This window comes from Drosophila navojoa, chromosome 2, assembly GCF_054131105.1.
Source record: "Drosophila navojoa isolate 15081-1374.11 chromosome 2, UAZ_NAV_1.0, whole genome shotgun sequence".
Taxonomy (NCBI): Eukaryota; Metazoa; Arthropoda; class Insecta; order Diptera; family Drosophilidae; genus Drosophila; species Drosophila navojoa.
Genome location: NC_142890.1, coordinates 14,545,210 through 14,565,164, shown reverse-complemented (window position 1 = coordinate 14,565,164; position 19,955 = coordinate 14,545,210). Strand labels below are relative to the sequence as shown.

General features: G+C 45.3%; 1 protein-coding gene and 1 long non-coding RNA gene across 8 annotated transcripts in view; one reads left to right on the top strand and one right to left on the bottom strand.

The window, feature by feature from the left end:
- LOC149092169 (uncharacterized) overlaps positions 1–7,770 on the top strand; it is a 116,730-nt gene extending 108,960 nt beyond the window's left edge. For both annotated transcript variants that reach the window (XR_016197329.1, XR_016197331.1), the window contains exon 2: positions 7,650–7,770. This is a non-coding gene — a long non-coding RNA (uncharacterized LOC149092169). The remainder of the gene's footprint in view (positions 1–7,649) is intronic.
- mask (multiple ankyrin repeats single KH domain) lies at positions 377–19,892 on the bottom strand. Of its 6 annotated transcripts, none has more exons than XM_089263544.1 (18): positions 19,744–19,892; positions 17,198–18,661; positions 14,480–14,518; positions 13,797–13,935; positions 13,490–13,733; positions 13,222–13,387; positions 12,465–12,764; positions 10,350–12,219; positions 10,221–10,288; positions 9,965–10,156; positions 8,680–9,784; positions 8,494–8,612; positions 8,125–8,421; positions 7,324–8,055; positions 6,970–7,258; positions 1,799–6,891; positions 1,546–1,725; positions 377–1,473 (listed from the first exon to the last, which is right to left on the bottom strand). In XM_089263544.1, exons 2-18 carry the CDS (start codon positions 18,617–18,619, stop codon positions 1,438–1,440), a joined length of 12,291 nt encoding a protein of 4,096 aa, XP_089119670.1. In that variant the 5' UTR covers positions 18,620–18,661; positions 19,744–19,892; the 3' UTR covers positions 377–1,437. The 6 variants fall into 6 exon arrangements, with proteins under 6 accessions (XP_089119670.1, XP_089119657.1, XP_017967214.1 ...); XM_089263531.1 differs by having other exon boundaries at positions 377–1,476; positions 19,744–19,891; XM_018111725.3 differs by having other exon boundaries at positions 377–1,476; positions 13,222–13,384; positions 19,744–19,891.
- Between the last annotated feature and the right edge of the window lie 63 nt (positions 19,893–19,955).

Below are 19,955 nucleotides of genomic sequence, written 5' to 3'. Positions count from 1 at the left end.
TCCCTTTGTATAAAGGTGTGTAAGTTTTATGTGTGTGTATATGTGTGTAATTTGTTCTTAGCTAAACACGTAAGTAATTGTTTATGTATTTGCTTAATTTTTTTTTTTTTCGTAGAATTTTCGCAAAATGTTTTAACAGTTTAGTGTAGGTAGTTGTAAGTATCTGTTTAATCTGTTTAATGCTTGTGCATGTGTAATTTATAGCATTTAAGTAATTTTGCTGTTATTGTTGCTGCAAGCGTATCTTATTGCTTTTAGTATCGTTTTTCATTTTTTTACGCAGTCTGCGGCTCTAACTAGGACCTAACAACAAGTTCAACCTGTCGCCTTATCAAGAAGTTGACTTTTTTTAAAACAAAGAAAGTGCGCGCCTAGATTTACTGTTTAGTAATTCAAAACGAGATGATTTTATTATATAATATTAACTAGGCATGTATTTATGTATATTCCACATGTATGTGTAAGGGTGTGTTTGTGTAGATGCTCGCTATATGTGTTCAAATTTCTCAAATTTCATTTTAATTTTAATTTTCATTTCATATGACTGAGTAGTACTAGCTTAAAATTAAATGTGTGTTGGCCTTATCTTCATCACATTTTTTTCGACCAATTTAGAGCTTGGACACACGAAATAATATAAGTTATACATTTGTTTACTTCAAGGAATATCAAATTATTCAAATTACATTTAAAATAAATAATATATAATTTTTCTATGATTTTTGTTTATCGGATGTATATATATATATACATATATACATATATATATCTTTATACATATACATATTTATATATATATACATATATATATTTTCGTGCGTGTATTCAGTAGATGTACGAGCCTGATCTGCGAGTGTATGCGAGAGAGAGAGTGTGTGTGTGTGTCTATATAAAGGCAGGAGGGGGTTATTATGAGCCGGTTGTTCTTGTTGTTCTAATCGTACGTTTTTTTTTTTTTTTTGCCAAATTAAGTTACCTGTAAATTTAAATAGTTGCTCGAGGTAATGAAAACTTAAATTGTAAACTAGTAATTAACGAGGCCAAGGGTTTTCTATGCTTCACTGAATTTGAAAGTCAGCTGATTATTAATTTGTGTTTATGTGTAATTGTGTGTATACCTATGTGTGGGGGCGTGTAGTTGTACGTGTATGTGTTCTGTATATAGTGAGAGTATGAAGTGTTTCTTTCCGTGAAGGCGCCCAGAAAATGTGAAAAGACAATCGAGCCAACAATTGGCATTTACATTTTCACGACGACTTTGCCCGGTATTATATTGCTGTGCTTTCCTTTCATGTGTATTGGCAACGACTTTTCCTTGTTTTATATATAGTCCAATCCGATAAGATTTGATCAGATACAATCCGATCTGACACAGTTCGTTGCAGCATGCTAGCCCGATGTCCATTCACTGGCCGCTGCATCCTTTTCGCTGGCGCATCAGTTTGACCAGTTCGTGGTATAGTTTGCCCAGGGCTGCTGTATATATATAAATATACAGAAACCCGATCAGAATGAAATTGGTTGGCTTAGGTTGATTACACTTACGTGTTTATCATGGTGTTCCCAAGGCTCCACTTTGTTGGGCAAATGTGAGGACACATCGTCAGCGCCGTGAGCGAAATGCTGAAAGACGTACGACGGCGGTATTAGATTCACATGCTGTTGTTGCTGCTGCGGAGGTGGCGGTGGCGGCTGCTGCTGCATGTTGTGATAGTCCATAGGCATCTAAATGTGGGCAAAAATTAATTTAAAAATATTTATTGTTTTGGTATTTCTTTGTTTGTGAAGAATATCTTACGTTCATCGGCTCGTGCTGCGGATAGGGCCCATTGTTGTATGGCCTATATGGCTGCTTCAGCCAATTGGGTGGTTGCTGCGGTTGCTGTTGCTGCTGTAAGCCTGGTGGCTGCGCCTTGTGCTCATTCGCCCATGGCACATGCATATTTACCAAAGCCTCATCCATGTTAAGCGCAGTGGCGGCCACATTGTAGTTGTTATACTTCCAGGAGGCTGCTGCGCGCTCGGTGCCAATGGGGCGCGGCATCTTGCGTATGTCATCATGGTTGGGTGACATGGCAGATGGTGAGCTCAAGCCGGCTAGGCCGCCGCCATTCTCCAAATGCAGCATGTCGCGTCCACTGTAAGCTGGATACTCTAAGGCGCCACCATACCACCGCTGCTGTGCCACAGCAGCTGCACCGCCCACGGGCTGCTGGCGTGCGCCAGGCGCCTGCCGGCCCTGATTGGCAAACATATTGGACTGTTGCGCGCTTGGCGCCTGATTGTTGCCACTAGGTTGTTGCTGTGGCGGCGCCTTGTTGCCTTGACCGAAGACAGTTGCTCGCGGATTCAGTCGCATGATGCCATCGACCATATGGTGGAGACTTGAAGGTTCCATTGGATAGTTATGCGGCTGCTGAGGCGTCCCCACTTTGTCATAAAGACGCTGCAGACGCTGCATATCCTGGACCTGGCGATCAATCATTGCTGCATTGGCAATTGCAGCTGCTGCTGCTAAAGCGGGCACCGTTCCAAAATTGCTGCCAGATGCAGACTCTGGTGCGGATTGCATTTGCATAGGGATCGAAGGCCTCTGAATTGGTGCTGTTGGGGGCTTGATGACGCCAGGTGAGTGAGCGGCTGCCGCGTTGGTGCTATCTCCGTGACTCTGGGTGCCATTGACAGTTACCACTCCAGATGAAGCAACTCCGTTGGCGCCTGCTGTAGGCTCGGCCACCAATGGTGATCTGGCTGCTGTTGCGCTGACCCCAGCTCCACTGGTGATTATGTTGAGTGCCTGCTGCACGCTCTGTTGGCTGCTCGGAGGCTGCTGTTGCATTGGCATCGCTGCATTGCCCACCGGCGGCGAGGTTGAATGATTCGAGGAGGCTTTTGAGCTGCCCACAGGAGAGCTGAGTATGTTGCGATTGTAGCCCGGCGCCTTGGAGGCATCAGCCTGTGGCAACACATCGCCCACCATGGCATTCAAACCGCAGCCAGTAGCATTGCCTGTGCCGGCTGTAGCACCGCCAGCATTTCCATCCACAGCCAGTTTACCCCACTGCGATTGCTGGTAATCGCTGAACAGGGAATATGCACTGGACAGTTTCGCAGCCAGTTGAGCACTGAAGCTATCGGTGGTCATCATATCGTTCAATACGTTCGTATTGATGACCAAATTCTGTTGGTTGTTGTTCGCTTGAGTTGGCTGCTGATGCCCTTGTTGTTGGAGCTGATGCAGTTGAGACGACTGCTGCTGCTGCTGTGGCAATTGTTGCTGCTGGTTTTGTTGCTGCTGCTGTTGCTGTTGTTGCTGCTGCAGATTCTGTGGTACGGGCGAGGTGATTCGCTTGCTGGGTGGCGCAATAGGCGTTACTACATGAGGCTTTCCATTGCTGTTGCTAGCATTGTTATTGTTGTTGCTGCTGTTACTGTTGCTGGCTGCAGCCGCCGCTGCGGCAGCATTAACTGCGGCCACATCGGCCACGTTGAAGGTGCCAATTGGTCCAGCCAATGTGTTGTTGTTACTGTTGCCCAGCTGCGAAATAGCTGCAGCTGCGCCGCCCACAGGCTTGCCACGCCCGAAGGGCGCAACAACCACACCACCACTGCTGCGCCCACCGATGCCAGGTGCATCCAGTTTCTTGGGCGACTGTGCTGCACCTGGCGCTACCTTCATGGCAAAGCTTTGTGTGGACTTTCCTTGTGCTGCAGCCGAGGAGCTCTTCTGATTAGTAAACGTAGTTATTAACTTGAGCGAATTGCCATTTTCCTGTTTTGTTTTCGAAGATGATGTGGAAGCCACGCCATTGGAGCTGGACGAAGTGGATACACCTCCACGTGCAGATTGCGGCTGGGTACTACTGTATGCCCGGCTGCTCTGGCCCCGCGTTGAGCTGGACGCTTTGCCGCCTGCGGCATTCGATTTGGATGCACCACCGCGTGCACTTGACGCCTTAGCACCGCTGGCAGGCGCCTGTTGCAACTGCTTGGCATTTTGACCCTGACCGCTACTATAAGCGACGGCCGGCGCTGAACCGGCCGAGGAGCTCGACGATGTGGATGTTGTGGATGCAGCAGAGGAATAGTTACCCGTAGCCGTTGTGCTCGATACAGCCGCGGCAGCCGTCCGATTATCCCAAGTGCCAACAGACATTTGAGTGGCTCCGCTGCTGCTAGTTGCACTCACTGGTGGCACTGAGTTGCCGGCCTTGATGCTGCTGTTGATGCGTGGCAACATCTGCAAGATGTCTACATCGGGATCCTTGATAAGCGACACGATCAGCAAATGCGCCTGCTTGGTGGCGTCGGCCAAGCCCTTAATGGTAATGCTGCGCTCCGACTGATTTTTACCCTGCTTCTCAACCTCGATGTGAGCGCCCGTTTTGGCACGAATTGCGTTGATGTTGCTCCCGGCGCGTCCAATCACTCGCGATATGGCATTCACCGGCACCTGAACCTTTTTGCAGGTCATCTCTGGCGCGGAGGTGGCCAGCGAGCTGGCACTAGAACTGCTTACCGAGTGATGGTGCTGACCCACACTGCCGCTGTTCACGCTGGTTGTCGAATTGTTCGGTGTCAGGTTGGCGCTGCTAGCGCCGCCAGCTCCAATCGAGGAAGCACCACCAGCTGCACTGCCAACCACTGTCATTTGCTGAGCGCTGCTCTTCCGCACAACCTCCTTCCAGCCGTCGATTTCGCTGCGCTTGGCCTGAGGAGCAGAGCCAGACACAGACTTGACTTCCGCTGACTTTCCGGCATCCTTCCGAGTTGCAATGTTGCTGACGGACTCATTGCTAACCGGCAGCAGCTTGCTGCCCGATCCAGGTGTTTGGGGCTTTGGCGCTGGTATTGTCTCCTTCGGTGCCAGATTTTCCTTCTCTCGCTTGTTGCTACCCGTTTCCTTGGCCGCTTTCTTGCTACTATTGGCAGTAGGAATAGCTGCTGCAGGTAAGGTTGCTGCTGCTGCTGTTGTGACAGCGGGTTCCTCCTTTTTGGTATCCGCCTGGCGCTTTACTTGCTGACCAGCTGATGGCTGACTGCCACCGGAGGGCACTTTGGAGCTTTCCGTAGTGGTCGCCTTTTTAATCGCAGCGCCATTCTTTGCGTTGGGCGTAGACGCCACTGGTGCCACGGCTGGAGTTGAGGCGGCTGCTTCGTTGTTGGGTGGAATTTGTTGTTGGGATTTGTTTTTCTGCTGTTGCTTTTTAGTCTTTTTGGCTGAGGTGTTGCCACTGCCACCGTTGACATTGGCAGTGTCCGCCTGGCTAGACGTGACACGTGCGGCTTTTGTATCGCCACTGGAGCAGGAGCCCTGATCAATGCCTGAATCGCCTTCTTCGCGTGCAGGCGGCGCTTCCTCATCATCATCCTCCTTGTCAGTGTCGTCGTCCTTTTCATTGTCGCTGGCATCGTCGTCGTCGCCTTGCTGATCGTCGTCTCCGGCGTTCGGTCCATTGCTGACCTGCTGTTGGCGTCGTTTCTCCTCTTTCTTTTCCATTTTCTTCTTCTTTTTGCGCTCACGACGACGAGCAGCGGCCGCCTTGCGACTCTCCTCGCGCGTACGCTCCAGGTCGAGCTCTTCCAGCAATATGGATGCATTCTTGTTAGCCTTGACCGCCTGTGCTTCTTTGGCGGCTCGCAGTATTTTCATACAATCGTAGCATTTCTCAATCAGCTCCTTGTCGCTAATGGTGCCGATGAAGCGGATCATTTCCTGGTCCGACGGAAACTGGGACACGTACTGTACCATCCATTTCACAATCTTTGTGTGACCTTTGCGGTAAGCGGCCATCAGACAGGAAACGCGTCGATTGTCCTGGGAATCAATGTCTGCATTGTGATTGTACAGCAGCTCTACCACACTCAAGTGACCACCGTGTGCTGCCAGCCATAAAGGCGAATTGCCCTTCTTGTTCTTCACCTCCACACTGGCACCACGCGACAACAACAGTTCCACAAACTTTTGGTGTCCCTTGTCGGCGGCAATAGTGAGTGCCGTATCCCTAGACGTGGGCACTGGCGCCGCGTTCACATCGGCTCCTTTATCAAGCAGTACACGCCCCACCTCAATGTAGCCACCAGATGCGGCCTCCATGAGGGGCGTTAGGCCGGTCTTAGCTCGATGCTCGACATTTGCGCGACGATCGAGCAGTAAACTGACAACCTCATGACGCCCTTGGAAGCAGGCGAGCGTGAGGGCTGTATTGCGATTTGTCTCAATCTGTGCGTTGATATCAGATCCCTGATCCAGAAGAAGCTTAACTGCTGCCGTATGCCCATTCATGGCAGCCAACATTAGCGGCGAAATTCCCAGTTTGCTGCCAGTACGGGAATTGATCTCGGCGCCGTGATTGAGCAGCAGCTTAATAATATTCACATATCCGCCGCTGGCGGCCAAACTCAGTGGCGTATAGTCCGATACATTGCGATGCTCCTTATTTGAGCCAACGCCTAGCAGCAGCTCGACAACCTCATACCGTCCACCCGAGCACGCCAATGATAACGGTGTGTCCTTGGTGCGTTCAGATTGCGCTTCCAACTCTGCATTATTCTTGAGCAGAATTTCCACGACCTTCTCGTGACCCGCGGTGGCGGCCAGTATCAGAGGCGTGAAACCCTTCTTGTCGCGATGCTCGATATTCGCACCTCGACTGATCAGCAGCTCAACCAACTCCTCATGTCCACCAGCGCAAGCCAGCGTTAAAGCCGTATCATGATTGGACTCCGTTTCCGAGTCGATCTCAATAGTTTTATCGACGGCTGCAGCGGCAGCAACAGCCAGTTGATTTTGTAGTTGTGCCTGTTGCTGGGCTGCCGCCGCTGCTGCTGCTGCAGCTGCTGCCGCCGCCGTTGCTGTTGTCACCGGCTGCTGATGTTGATTAGTGTTGACTGTTCGATCAAGAGAATATTGTACAATTAACAGAGTGTCTTGGCAGTGGTTAGCAAATAGCCTTATACGATATTTACCTTGACTACCAGCTGGTGTTTGACGAAATCCGGAACAGCGTCGATCCTTTCGAGATTGCTTGTCAATTGCCTTCTTGGCAATGCCCCCGGGCATTGATTTGGTTGCACCAGTTGCTGCACCCACTGCCGGTGCATTGGGCGTGGACATTGGCCAAATTGATAGCTCATTTTGCTGCTGCTGCTGCTGTTGTGGGGCTTGCTGTTGCTGCTGTTGTTGCTGTTGTTGAAGTGCAAATTGAGTGAATTGCTGGGGCACAATAACAGAGCCTGCATGAGTCTGTGTGGACACCTGTAAATTCGAGCGAATACATTTATTATAATGGATCAAGAGAATCCTAGTTTAGGGACACATACCTGGTGCTGCACACACGTGGGTGCCTGCATTTGTGGTGGTGGATGCATCAAGAGCTGCTCTTGCAAATTTAAGTGCTTCTGCTTTAGGCTCTGTGTTATGGGCATCGCCTGGACTCCAGCAACTGAACCGACGGCAGGTGATTGCCGCTGCTGCAGCAGCAACTCTTGCGCCACCTGCTCCAATTCGTTTTGTGTGGGCGGTCGCTGCTGTTGCTGCTGGATTAATCGATCGGCGCGTTGCTGGAACATATGCTGTTGCTTTTGGTCACATTGCAGTAACTGCTGTTGATGCATCTGAAGATCTGTTGGTTGCTCAGATATCGGAGGCTGCTGTTGCTGCTGCTGTTGTGGCTGTTGTTGTTGCTGCTGCGGTTGATGTGTCATGACCGGCGGTAGCTGGAACAAGAACTGAACTGGCGGTGCGTTTTTGTCCCCGCTCTCCACATTGTAGACGAAGTTGGCAGAAGGCTGCTGGAGTTGCTGTTGCTGTTGGCCGGTTGCCGCTGCAACGGCTTTAATAATGCGTGCATTTGAGTGTTGCTGCTGCAGTTGTTGCAACTGCTGCTTTAACTCCGGATCACCTTCCGATGATGCTTGCTGCTGTTGATGCTGCACCTGAAACTCGGCATTGTTGGGCAGTGTTGAGTGAACCTGTTGCTGCTGCTGTGTGGCAACACCAGCTGCGGCACTGTCTGCAGAGAATGGTAGTAATGCAACAGATGTCTGCTGGTGCTGTTCAGAATGAAACATATTCTATATATTAATTTCAATAGTTAATCATTCATAATCATGCAGCCTTACCTGCATATTCTGCAGATCATCAGCGTCAAGCAAACGCTGTTGCAGTGCTTGCTGAGCCTGGATGGGATAGTCCAGGAGAACGAGATTCGCCTGACGCTGCTGTTGCGCATCCGCTGTAGCATCGCCGGCATTTAACAATATCTGTGGGCTCTGTGAAGCGGCTGCTGCTGCCAATAGCTGCTCCTGTCCACTCCATTTGCCAGACGACTGAGACCAATGGCCGGAGAACCTGCCCTTGCACATCTGATTAAGGCTGAACTCTGCGAGTTCTGGACATTGCAGATTGCTGGCCAGCTCCTACAAAATACCAAGTTGAAAACAGATTTAGTCATCATATTTTCAGACACTGGATATGCAATGTCTCATTACCAGGAATATGTCCTCCATTTCACCAGTTATTTCATATTGTCCTCCATCAGCTCCATCACTGGCAAAATGGTCGAGGCCACCGTACAGCTCCCCAGCTGCAGCCGCAGGTGTTCCATCATCTGTTGTCATGAATTCAATTCTAATTCGTTACACAATTCTTGTATGAAATTATTTGTTAGCACTTACCACACTGTTCAGCGTTCTGCTGTTGTTGGCTGTGGGCCTTGGCATGCACTGCTGCTGCCAGCTGTTGCTGGAGGAGAGTGTTCAGAGCAGCATTGTTGACGGCCGCGGCCTTAAGGGGCAGCATATGTATTAGGTCAGAATTGGGCAAATCCTGACGAAAATCGCATAATGATAAGTTCTCCAGTCTTGTTGACATTTTGCGCAATTTTGGCCGCAGAGCTGTCCCACTTTTAGAGTTGGTGTCGGTCTGATCCCCGACGGCAACATTGACATCCAAGAAGAACTCATCGTCTTCGTCGTCGTCATCGCCTCCGTCGTCATCATCGTTGCCATCATCTTCGTCTATGTAGTCAACTTCCGCATCTGCATCATCATCATCGTAGTTCAACTTATCAATTTCTCCACTTTGGGTGTCCGGATCATCTTCATCATCATCATCGTCATCATCAACGACCTCCTCCTCTATTATAGTATCCGTGAGCTCAATAGGTTCCGGTGGCAAGGTATTTTCTTCGCCGTCAGCCTCCCCTTCCTCACTTTCGATGTCGGTGACAATTTCATCGATTTCCTTATTCGTCGCTGTTACCTGGGCGGCCATGGCTGCTGCGGAGCAGAGTGTTGCCAGATTCTTCATTTCAGCCCGGTTCTCAACCCGCTCCATATTTGGCGACATGATCGTCTCCTCCATTTCGGGCGGCGTTTCAGTAGGTGACTTGGGCTGTTCGCCAAAAAAATTGTGCATCTGCCAGCCCTCCTTAAAGAACTTTAACTGCGAAGCACTGGCCAGTTTGTCATTGAAGCGGACCAACGATTGAGCGCTCATTGACTCATTAACCGCCGTTTCAAGCAGACCTCGAAAGTCCTCCATGGCAGACTTTTGATGCAGCACTTCACTGCTGGCACCTTCCATGGGCGGTTGCTGTTCGGCAAAGCTGTTGCCGCCACATCCGGTTGGGGAAGCCATCGGTGAGGCCGGAGAATTTGAGTAGTCCACAAGAGACGCGGCGCGCTGCTGATGATGATGCAACTGCAGATGTTGCTGGAATTTGAGCTGCGTCTGCTGCATTTGTTGTTGCAATTGAAGTTCCTTTTGCTGTTGCAATTGCTATTATTTATAGAAAGATTTCATTGGGTAAGTGTAAGTTTTTAAGCAACATGTAATTTGTATGAAAACAAAAAATAAACTAAGCCACAATCAATTTTCAAAAACGATCAATTTGTTTTTGTTTTTGTTGGCTTCGATTGACATGATACCGAATAATTAAATGTATGTACAAATGCTTACCAAATTGTTGAAGAAGGAGACCATTTGATTCTGGCCCTGCTGTCCAGTTGCTGTAGACACCCGCGCTGCCAATGTGGCCGCCTGCTTACGATTGTTCTTATTGCTGGCTTTGACCTTGGGTCGATCGCTAATTGCGGTGCTCTGCAGCACTTCCGAGGAGTGGGTGATGGCGCTAGAGCCACTGGTATTGAGCTGCTGGAATAAAAACATTGCACACATTAATAATGAACACAATTATAAATCATCTCTTTCTTACCGCTGGAATTTGAGAGCCGTTTTCGCTTGCAGTTAGTGAATTCTGATTGCTATCACTGGCTGCGGCAACTAAAAAATATATAGATTGTTGAGCATATGGTAATTGTGGCGTATGTCCGTGTGCATTTACCTTTTTGACTTGTTTCCAATGCTGCATCGCTGCCATCGTTACCATCGCCGGGCGTATCGAAGCCTCGCCTTCTCTGCAAACGCAGTTCATCTGCAGAACAGGATATCTGCTGCTGTTGTTGCTTCTCGTCTTCGCCCAGCGGTTGGGAGCGTATCTGCTCCTGCGGCAAATCAATTCCTTCCAGTGGCGAGTCAGTTGTCTTCTCGCTTAAAGCTTGCTGACGATTCTTGCGCGACCCAAGTCCCTTGAGCTTTGGTTGCTGTTGTTGTTGCTGCTGCAGTACGGGTTGTTGGCAAACGGTGTGCATAAGAACAGGTGGCGCTGGTGGAGCCTTTTGTGGAGGTGTTAGGGAGTTGATGTGATCCATGTCATAGTGCTTGCAAGGCACTAACTGGGCACCAGTTGGCGGCAGTGTCGTTTGCTGATGTTGCTCAAATCCCGGCTGCAAGTGAAACAGCCGTGATTTGGCAATAAGGCCCTCCTGCTGTTGTGCGCTCAGCGTGGTCAAATCAATGCCACCGCCACTGGCGCCACCCATTGTAGAGACATATTCCTCTGTGGCTGCCGCGTCGGCAATGCTAGCAGCAGAGGCCGCCGTCAGCTGAAGCTCGCCGGCATCCAGAAAATCACCAGTACCCAGGGCCACAATATTGCTAGGGCCATTTCCGGTGAATTGCTGCTGATATAACAGTTGCTGGTTGTTGGCACGTGCTGCCTCGGACACCTCGTGCAGGCCAGGAGGGGCATTCAACTGTTGCATTTGCATCTGGTGCTGTATCTGCTGCTGCAGCAACTTTTGTTGACGCATGTGATTAACTGACTGCGCGCTTGTGCCAGGAGACAGTTCTGTGGGTGAAATGTGGGGGTACCGAAAGAGCAGCTCTACAACACGTGTGTGACCGCCCTTTGAGGCCTCGATCAGCATAGTGCTGTTATCCTTGAGCTTGTGAAAGGGATTGGCATTGTTTTTGAGCAGCAATTCAACCACTGACTGATGCCCACCAGCACACGCCAGCGAAAGCGGAGTGTGATCATTGCTGGTCGTCTGCTTGTTTACATTGGCGCCTTTTTGAATAAGGAATTTTACGGTGCACAAATGACCAGCACGACAAGCCTTCATAAGTGGTGTTCGCCCGCCTTCCGATTCGTGCTCCAGTTCGGCACCATACGATAAGAGCACACCGGCAGCATCCGTATGCCCGTTCTCGCAGGCATGAGTTAATGCTGTATCTCCGGTTTGCGTCTCCGCATGAACGTTTGCCTTGTTCTGCAGCAAGAATCGTACCAAATCTGTGTGACCTTCCTGTGCGGCTTCCATTAGGGGCGTGGAGGCGCCTAGCTCTAAATTAGCGCCTCCGTTTATTAGGAAAGCGGCCACTTCACTAAAACCACCACAACAGGCAAGTGTAAGGGCAGTTTCCTGAGTTTCCTCAGTGGTGGCATTAATATTGGCTCCCTTGGCAAGCAACAGAGCCACCATTTCCTCATGTCCTTCACGTGCCGCCTCCATCAGAGGTGTGTATCCCTCATCGTTGACCTCCTCAATATTGGCACCGCGCTCAATTAACAGTGTTGCAAGCTCCACATGACCACCACAGGCAGCCAGCGTAAGGGGAGACTCAAATGAATCAGTTGGCATGTTAACTTGCGCTCCAGAGTCTAACAATAGGCGCGCCACCTCTACGTGTCCATCCATTGAAGCCTCCATTAGTGCTGTGTGCATCTCATCGGTTTTATGCTCCTGATCTGCGCCAGCTTGTAACAGAAAGCGTACCATATCTAGATGACCCTTATAGCAGGCTAATGTGAGCGCACTTTCCTTAAACTCATTCGAGTGGGTGTTAATGCCGGCACCATGTTCAAGCAGTACCTGCAATATAATCATTTCGAATTAATCGTTGTATAAACAAAACTCAAACAAGTACAATAATAACAATTCATGCATCAGATAAGATCAAACTAAATCATGATATTTGCGTTTCAAAATTTCAGAATCAGTAACTCGATTCTCGAAACTGGCCCACAAAATAATCAAATCTCGGATTCTAATCACTTGCTATTTTAAACATGTAATTTAAATATAATGAGCATAAATCAATGTTTCAAAATTATTACCTTAGCTACTTCGACGTGACCCGCAGACGCAGCCTCCATCAACGGTGTGTGTCCATTTTCGTTTTGCTCCTCAACGTTAGCGCCATGTTTAAGCAGTACTTTCACAACCTCCACCTGGCCACCAGCACACGCAAACATTAACGGTGTATTACCAGTTGCACAATGCGCATTTACATCAGCATTGTGACTAAGCAGCAGCTTAACAATATCTAAATGTCCGGCAGATGCAGCCTCCATTAGTGGGGTGGAGTCTTTTTGTCCCTTGTCTTCGACTTGGGCAGCTGACATAGCTAGCAGAACCTATTTTAAACAATAATTACAGTTTTTTAGATTATTTAGATTATACCTTAAAACAAAATTCAATATAAGTCTTAACTCGCGTTACAGTTTTTTAGGTTATTTAGATTATACCTTAAAACAAAATTCAATATAAGCCTTAAATCGCGTTCTTCTTGATACTAAAATAATTTAGATTTCTTTTATGGCTCAGCCATTTCTAGTACTTTATCGAAATATCGATAGTTTGATGATGACAAAATTGCAAATCTGTTCAATATGATGTTGCCACTACACATTAGAAATGATATTGCCACACAGCGTGGTCAGGAAGATTTTTAGTTAATAGAAACTTAAATTTTTTAGAATTCATGACATGTTTATATAAGATCTTTTGGGAGCTTGAAAGAAATCTACTGATGATATATTTATAGTCTATATTTTAATTGGTGTATTCATTTTTATCATATTTAATACATACCTGTGCCAACTCATAGTATCCTGCCGAGCAGGCCATCGACAACAATGACTCGCCCTCGTCCGTGGACGCAGTTGCTTCGTTCAAGTTGCCTTTGCACAGCAACCGTTTCACAGTGTTCACATCATTGTCCGCGCAGGCGTTGACAAGGCTGCGCGAGAAAGCACTACTGTAAATTTCAGTTGAAAGTTACACACCAATTTAGGAAACGTATGCACACAATCCCACATGGGATAGCTGTTAATCTATGGGTCTTATTGATGTTACTCACTTCTTGTCGCGTGGACTATTGGCACAGCGCATTTTTGTTAGCGCCTGCTTGGTCTCGTCGATCGCGTGCGTGGCGTGCCGGAGAACGGGCGCCTTCTCGTTAGCGGCTGCCTCCAGTAGGGCCGTGAGATTGCTCGACCGCTTGTTGTTGGGCTCAAGCAAAAAGTTCTTTACCTCTGGCGCATCCTCCTCATCATCCTCTTCGTCGATGTCCTCATCGTCGGCATCGTTATCTTGCAGTACGTCTGTGGATTGGTCAACAATATTACATTGATATTTAATTCATATGGTTTTTTTTATATGCTTACCAATCTCTTCATCTTCTTCCTCGTCATCACCTTCAGACTCATCTGAATCCTCAGATTCCTCTTCCGTCTCATCATCGTCTTCTCGCGCGTCGCCCTCCTCATGAGGACAGCTATCGTGATCAGACTCGGCTATGTCATCCTGGAAACAAACGTAGCATTTGTATTATTAGTTTGTTCTATACGGATTAAATATATATAAACATATATATTCGAGCTTATCAGTTAAAAGGTGAGTAAAGAAGGTTGCTGAAAATTGCTGGAAGTAATAAAGGCAGAACTATTCAGTGGAGCACTTAAAGAGCACATTCTTGTTGTCTAAGGCCAGCAATATGTTGTTTTGTGTGTTGTTACAGAATCGAAGTGGTGATAGTAGTAGTATTATTGTTGATGGTATTATTATTACAATTACTATTATTATTATTGTTAAAATTAACCCAGTTTTTGCATTTGCTTAAAGTCCAAAATATAAATGTCGTTCGTAAATTGTAAATTGTGTTGGCCAAATTATTATTTCCAATCAATTGGCTCTACGCCTTCAAATCAGTTGGTTAAAATTTGATTGGTTTAGTTTAGTTGGGGTAAGTATGGCTAATAATTTGCACTTATCGATGAATAAATTGCAAACTAATTCTGCTGCGCTTCGATTATGGTTGTTTTAAAGGCACTTATAACGCGAAACTTACCAAGAGATCTGGCCTTAAACACAAGAATGCCAATAGGATCTACAAATAAAGAGAAACGTAAGAGACGTACAATAATAAAAATAACTGAAACGAATGAAAATGCATGTATGTTGCTAATTAATAACCAGCACAATCTTTCATTGACGCTTGGCGGCTTGATATTTGTTTGGGTTGAACGCAACGAAACACAAATATTGATATTACTTGAGCAAAGGACTGCAACACAAAGTCCATGGTGGTTCTTGCACGCCGTAGCAAATCTTTAACTGAAGCACAACGCATTATATTATCAAAAAATGACAATTTAACCATTCTTGGGTGATATGAGTAGTTGACAGATATTAAATGCAATTAGAACAAGAATTTTTTGAGTTATTTTAATTGTCAAAGATCTGGAAATATGATTATATTTACAAGGCGTACTATTAAATTGAATTTGAATTTACCCTAGCACGCACACTAAAGTTTTGTTCAATAGAAATTTCGATTTCCTTTTCCTTTCTCTTCTTTACATACACATATGCATGTGCATAAAATAGTTTGAAAATATGCGGCGAATCTTCTTACAACCAGAGTTGCCAGATTTCGATGTGGCAGTGGCAGCACAAATAATAAGGAAAACAAAACCAACAAATTATTATTGCCAGTGTGCTTTTTGCTTTCATTCATTACCATTTCCATTTTGCACTTTAAACGCCAATACTCATGCGAAATTAAATGCTTGTATTGGCCTGTGTGTATGTACGTGTGTGCGTGTGCGTATGCTGGCCAGCTTGCTGGTTTTTTATTACAAATTTGCAAGTCAAAGGGGTGAGGCAAGGAAACGGTTTCTTTGGAATTTTAAAAATCGCATGAGTCATTTCCATTCAGTGCACTGCGTAGCATATACATATGTTTATGTATATATATATATATATATGTATATTATATACTAAGTATTTGTACATACATACATATGTACATATACATATACTGAAAAAGTTAAAAATTAAGGGGAAACCGTGCTTTATGAACCGAACCTACATACATACATACATGCCTAAACAGTATATGTATGTATGTTCAAGTGACAATAATTATTGGACGTCACCTTTAATGATCAATACAACGCTAGTTACATAGTATTATTTACATACAAATAAATAACACACGTAAAGTATTTACAGAATATAAGTATGTACATATGTATGTATATAAAGAGAACCTAAACGAGTTCAATCGCCGTCTCTGCCACGACATGCTTTTTTTTTTGTTTCTCGTGCGTTTTTTTTCTTCAGATTGTTTCGGGCGTTGGAGTGCGTGAGTGTGTCTGAATGTAGATATGTATGCAACGTGTGAATCGTCTGTGCGTATGTATTTTTTTTACGGAAATTATAAATATTTACATAAATATTTTGCAAGTTACATCTACAAATTATATATTGACCTTCCGCAAAAAGTTTTGGATATAAATAGTATTTTATAAGCATACCTCCTAACCATATATTATTTATTTTTATTAAAGTGTCTTGTATTGTTTTTTTTTTTCTTGTTTATTTTATTTATTTTTTGCAGTTTTGCACCATTGCTCTTACACACGATTTCACTCGCCAAAAACAACAAAAACATCAGTCGCTTGGTGTTGCCAGACTATTTAAACGCTGTCAAATTAACCTGCAGCCGCAACGCGATGTTCACCACTAAACGGCATATAAAACAACACCAATGCTGAATGTAGTTCATTAATAAAGTACTGCGAGACGGTGAAAAACGAATATTTTTATAGAAGCGTTTCATTTTAAAATCCTAAAGAATTGGCTAATGACCTTTGGGCTAAGTGGGCAACAATTTCATCTATATATGCATGTACATATGTATAGGTGCATGTACACGCTGTGCTATATCCACAAAAGGCCAGACAAAGAAATGTACACAAACACAAATACAAACCAGCAGCTGCACAGCTGATTTTTGTATGTATGTATTTACACAAAATACGAATAAACGAATATAATTCACAAAGCATCGCACAGCGAAGAAAACGTCTAAAATCGAGTCATACCGAATTGTTACTTGAAACGGGTTTTACACCATTAACAAAGATAAAAGAGAGAGAGAGAAAGAGATCGGAAGGCGGACTTAATTCGAAGAGATTAGAAGTTTTATAGTTGTATAAATGCGAGAATAGGCTAGCATAGCACCTATAGGAAATTACTAGAACGTACATATATTATGATATTATATTAATATATCAAATAAGCCAATAAATTTCTGTGTAGACAAGAAGAAATGTAAATATTTAAATATTTTCCAAAACTGAATTGTTTTAAATATTAAAAGATTCAAAGAAGCTTGTATTAAGGTATTTAATCTTATCACAAATGAATATGATAAACTGTAAATTCATGACGTGTTCTATTTGCCCTAGCCAATAGTATATTTGACTTGGTTAAACTTAAATGAAAACAATATTAAAATATCATAAGTGATTATAAATTTTGTAACGGATAAGACTTGTGATCTCAGTTTCGCTCTAAATCAGCTGTTCTATAATTGATTTTGAGCTCGTTAAATTGGTTGCTGGTTTAAACAACTTACTGAACCTTCATCTTAAAATCAAAATAGCAACGATTTCACATATACACACAAATCAATAAATAACAAATAATTGAGTTCAGTTATCAGCAGGATATAATATACATATATAAAATACTTTTGTGATGCTTCACATAGACTCACCTCTGAGACAGACTCCTCCTCGGATTCGGAAAGATCTGTGGTGGCAGGCTGGGGATAGAACTCGGTATCCGTATCCGTATCCGTGATGATGTTCTGCAAGGCTGAGGAGAAAGCATTCACAATGCCTACCGACGACGACAGTGGCGAGGAGTTGGACGATGCCGACGACGAGGCGGCGGCGGCTGCCGTTCGATTCGCAGCGGCTGCTGCGGCGGCAGCAGCGGCAGCGGCATTCGATATGGCGCCCAATGAAGGATTCAGCTTCTTGAGCACAGCCACAGCTGTGGATTTCGAACTGCTCGTCTGCGGCGTCAGACCAAGTCCTACAGCAGCGCCAGCGCCGGCATTGCTATCCGCCGCAGCTGCAGCGGCTCCCATAAGCAACGTCGTCGCTGCAAATTTCAAATGCGCAGAGTCCTTGCTGCTAGCGGCTGAGCTAAGTGCCCCAGTCGAAGGCGCTTGCTGCTGTTGTTGCTGCTGCTGCATGACTACCTGCCGCTTGATCGCCGCATATGCAGCGCGCGTCTTCTTGGAGCTGCTGGGCGTGGAAGCGGGCGCAGGTGCTGGAGCGGGCGCTGAGGCGATGGCCGCTCGAAATTTTGCAGCGACAGCGGCTGCTATGGGCGCATTTATTGTTGCCGTTTCACTTGTTGTTGCTGCTGTTATTGTTGTTGTGGTTGCTATTGTTGCTGTAGTGGCGGGCATAGGCGTGGCTGTAGCTGTGGTTGTGGTGCCAGCTGTAACAAATGCAGCCGCAGCTGCAGCCGCATCGCTTTGCGCGTTTGTTTTGCTGGCAGCCGTTTTCGACATTTTGCTGGTGTTATTATTATTGTTGTTGTTGTTGTTGTTAGTATTGTTGGCAGTGGCAGTGGCTGTGGCTAACGCGCTGCTTTTGTTGCTGTTCACTTTTAACCTGACACTAGGGTTGCTGTTGTTGTTGCTGCTCTTCAGTTTGGACAGCTCAGCTGCAGTCGCTGCAGTTGTAGCCTTAGTCAGATCCTTGGCAACAACAGGCGCCGTCTCATGCTTCTTCTTGCTATTGTTGCTGCTACTGCCGTTGTTGTTATTGTTGGCGTTGGTGTTCGTATTCTTGATGTTGTTCGCAATGAGCGCAGCCGCTATAGAGGTTCGGGCGGCTGCTATTCGCGGACCGGTACAATTCACCTGTCTGACGTTGTTGTTGCTGTTATTCTTTGCTGCTGCGATTCGTTGTGCAGTTGCAGCGCTGTTAGCTTTAACTTGTGTTGCTACTGTTACTGTTGTTGTTGCTGCTGCACTTGATGTTGTTGTTCTTGTTGTTGTTGCTGCTGCTGTTGGTTTTGCAGTTGTCTTTGCTTTGTTTTTGTTTAAATACGCAGGACCCACGCTATTTAAATTCAAGTTCAAGTCATCGCCATCATGATTTTTCGCATCATTATTCATTTTAGTCTCGATTGGGCTCCCTTTGAAATTAATTCACGCGTGCTTGTCGTGTACAAATACGAATTTTTAACAAAATATTAAATAATAAATTACTTCAATGAATTTGACATTTTCAGGTTTTTTATATATTTTTTTTACTTTTTGCCATTGACAAAAACGCCAAACACAACTTCGTGTAATTTTGTAATATTCTTAGACAAAGCGTGCTGCGTTTTTATCGATTTTGTTAAGGAATTGAGGTAGATTAGACATATATATGTGAATATATAAAGGCACACACACAAGCACATTCACATTCATACACACATCCGCACACACTCTCATGCACATGCATAGGGAGATCGCGACCGTATGGCAACGCTGCGCATTCTTTCACTTCTTCAGCATTGCACACTCATTCGTTCGCCGTTGTACATATGTAGTATATAATCATATATACATACATACATACACTCATTTAATTTTCCGTTTGCTCAATTCACGATGGTAACATAATAAAAAAAATTAGAAACCCGCAGATAGTCGAGGAAAAGCACAAATTATTTTAAAATATATCTATAAAAGATATAAGATTATCCTTGTGGTTGACCAATCGATGCGCAATTGGCAGATTAGATGCTGACATAGCGTGGTTTTCTGCTTTATATAATCGTAGCATGTACACAAAATAAATGCAAGGATCGCGCTGCATTTTAAATGATTTACAATTGATGTATATATAAAATTACAATATTTTATTTATAAAACTTTTTCAACCATTTTCGACTTCGCCCCAAACGAGCGCAGACAAAAAATCACTTTACACATTTTACAGCGAACGAAACCGAGCGAATGTCGCGCCAAAGCGAGATAACAATGGCCAACCAGCCAGTCAGCGGCATTCACAGTATGTGCACAAGCGAGAGAACGCTACTGAGTTGAACGAAACCACAATCACACGCACGCCAAAGTGGAATAGCAGGCGGACGACGACGAAGGCAAATTAAGCAACTAAGGGAAAATTTTTCTTCGCTGCTATTCCGATGCAATTTTTCACTAATTTAACACTGCATTTAAACATGAAAACATGCATAGCGTATAGGGCATATGTTATCCATTAATTTTACGATAGATTCGCGTATTACCGTTTGAAATTTTTGGCCAATAAATAAAATTTTCAGCAACTATAAAATTCACAGTCTGTCATTCACAGTTTCGGATCGCCATATTATTCCCGGATATTGAATTGAACTAGTAGGCAACGTAAGAGATGAATCAGTCGGCTCCTATTGCTTACGCTACGTAATGCGTAACGTAAAGGGAATACTTTATCTGCGTTCTTCAGGATAACTATAGG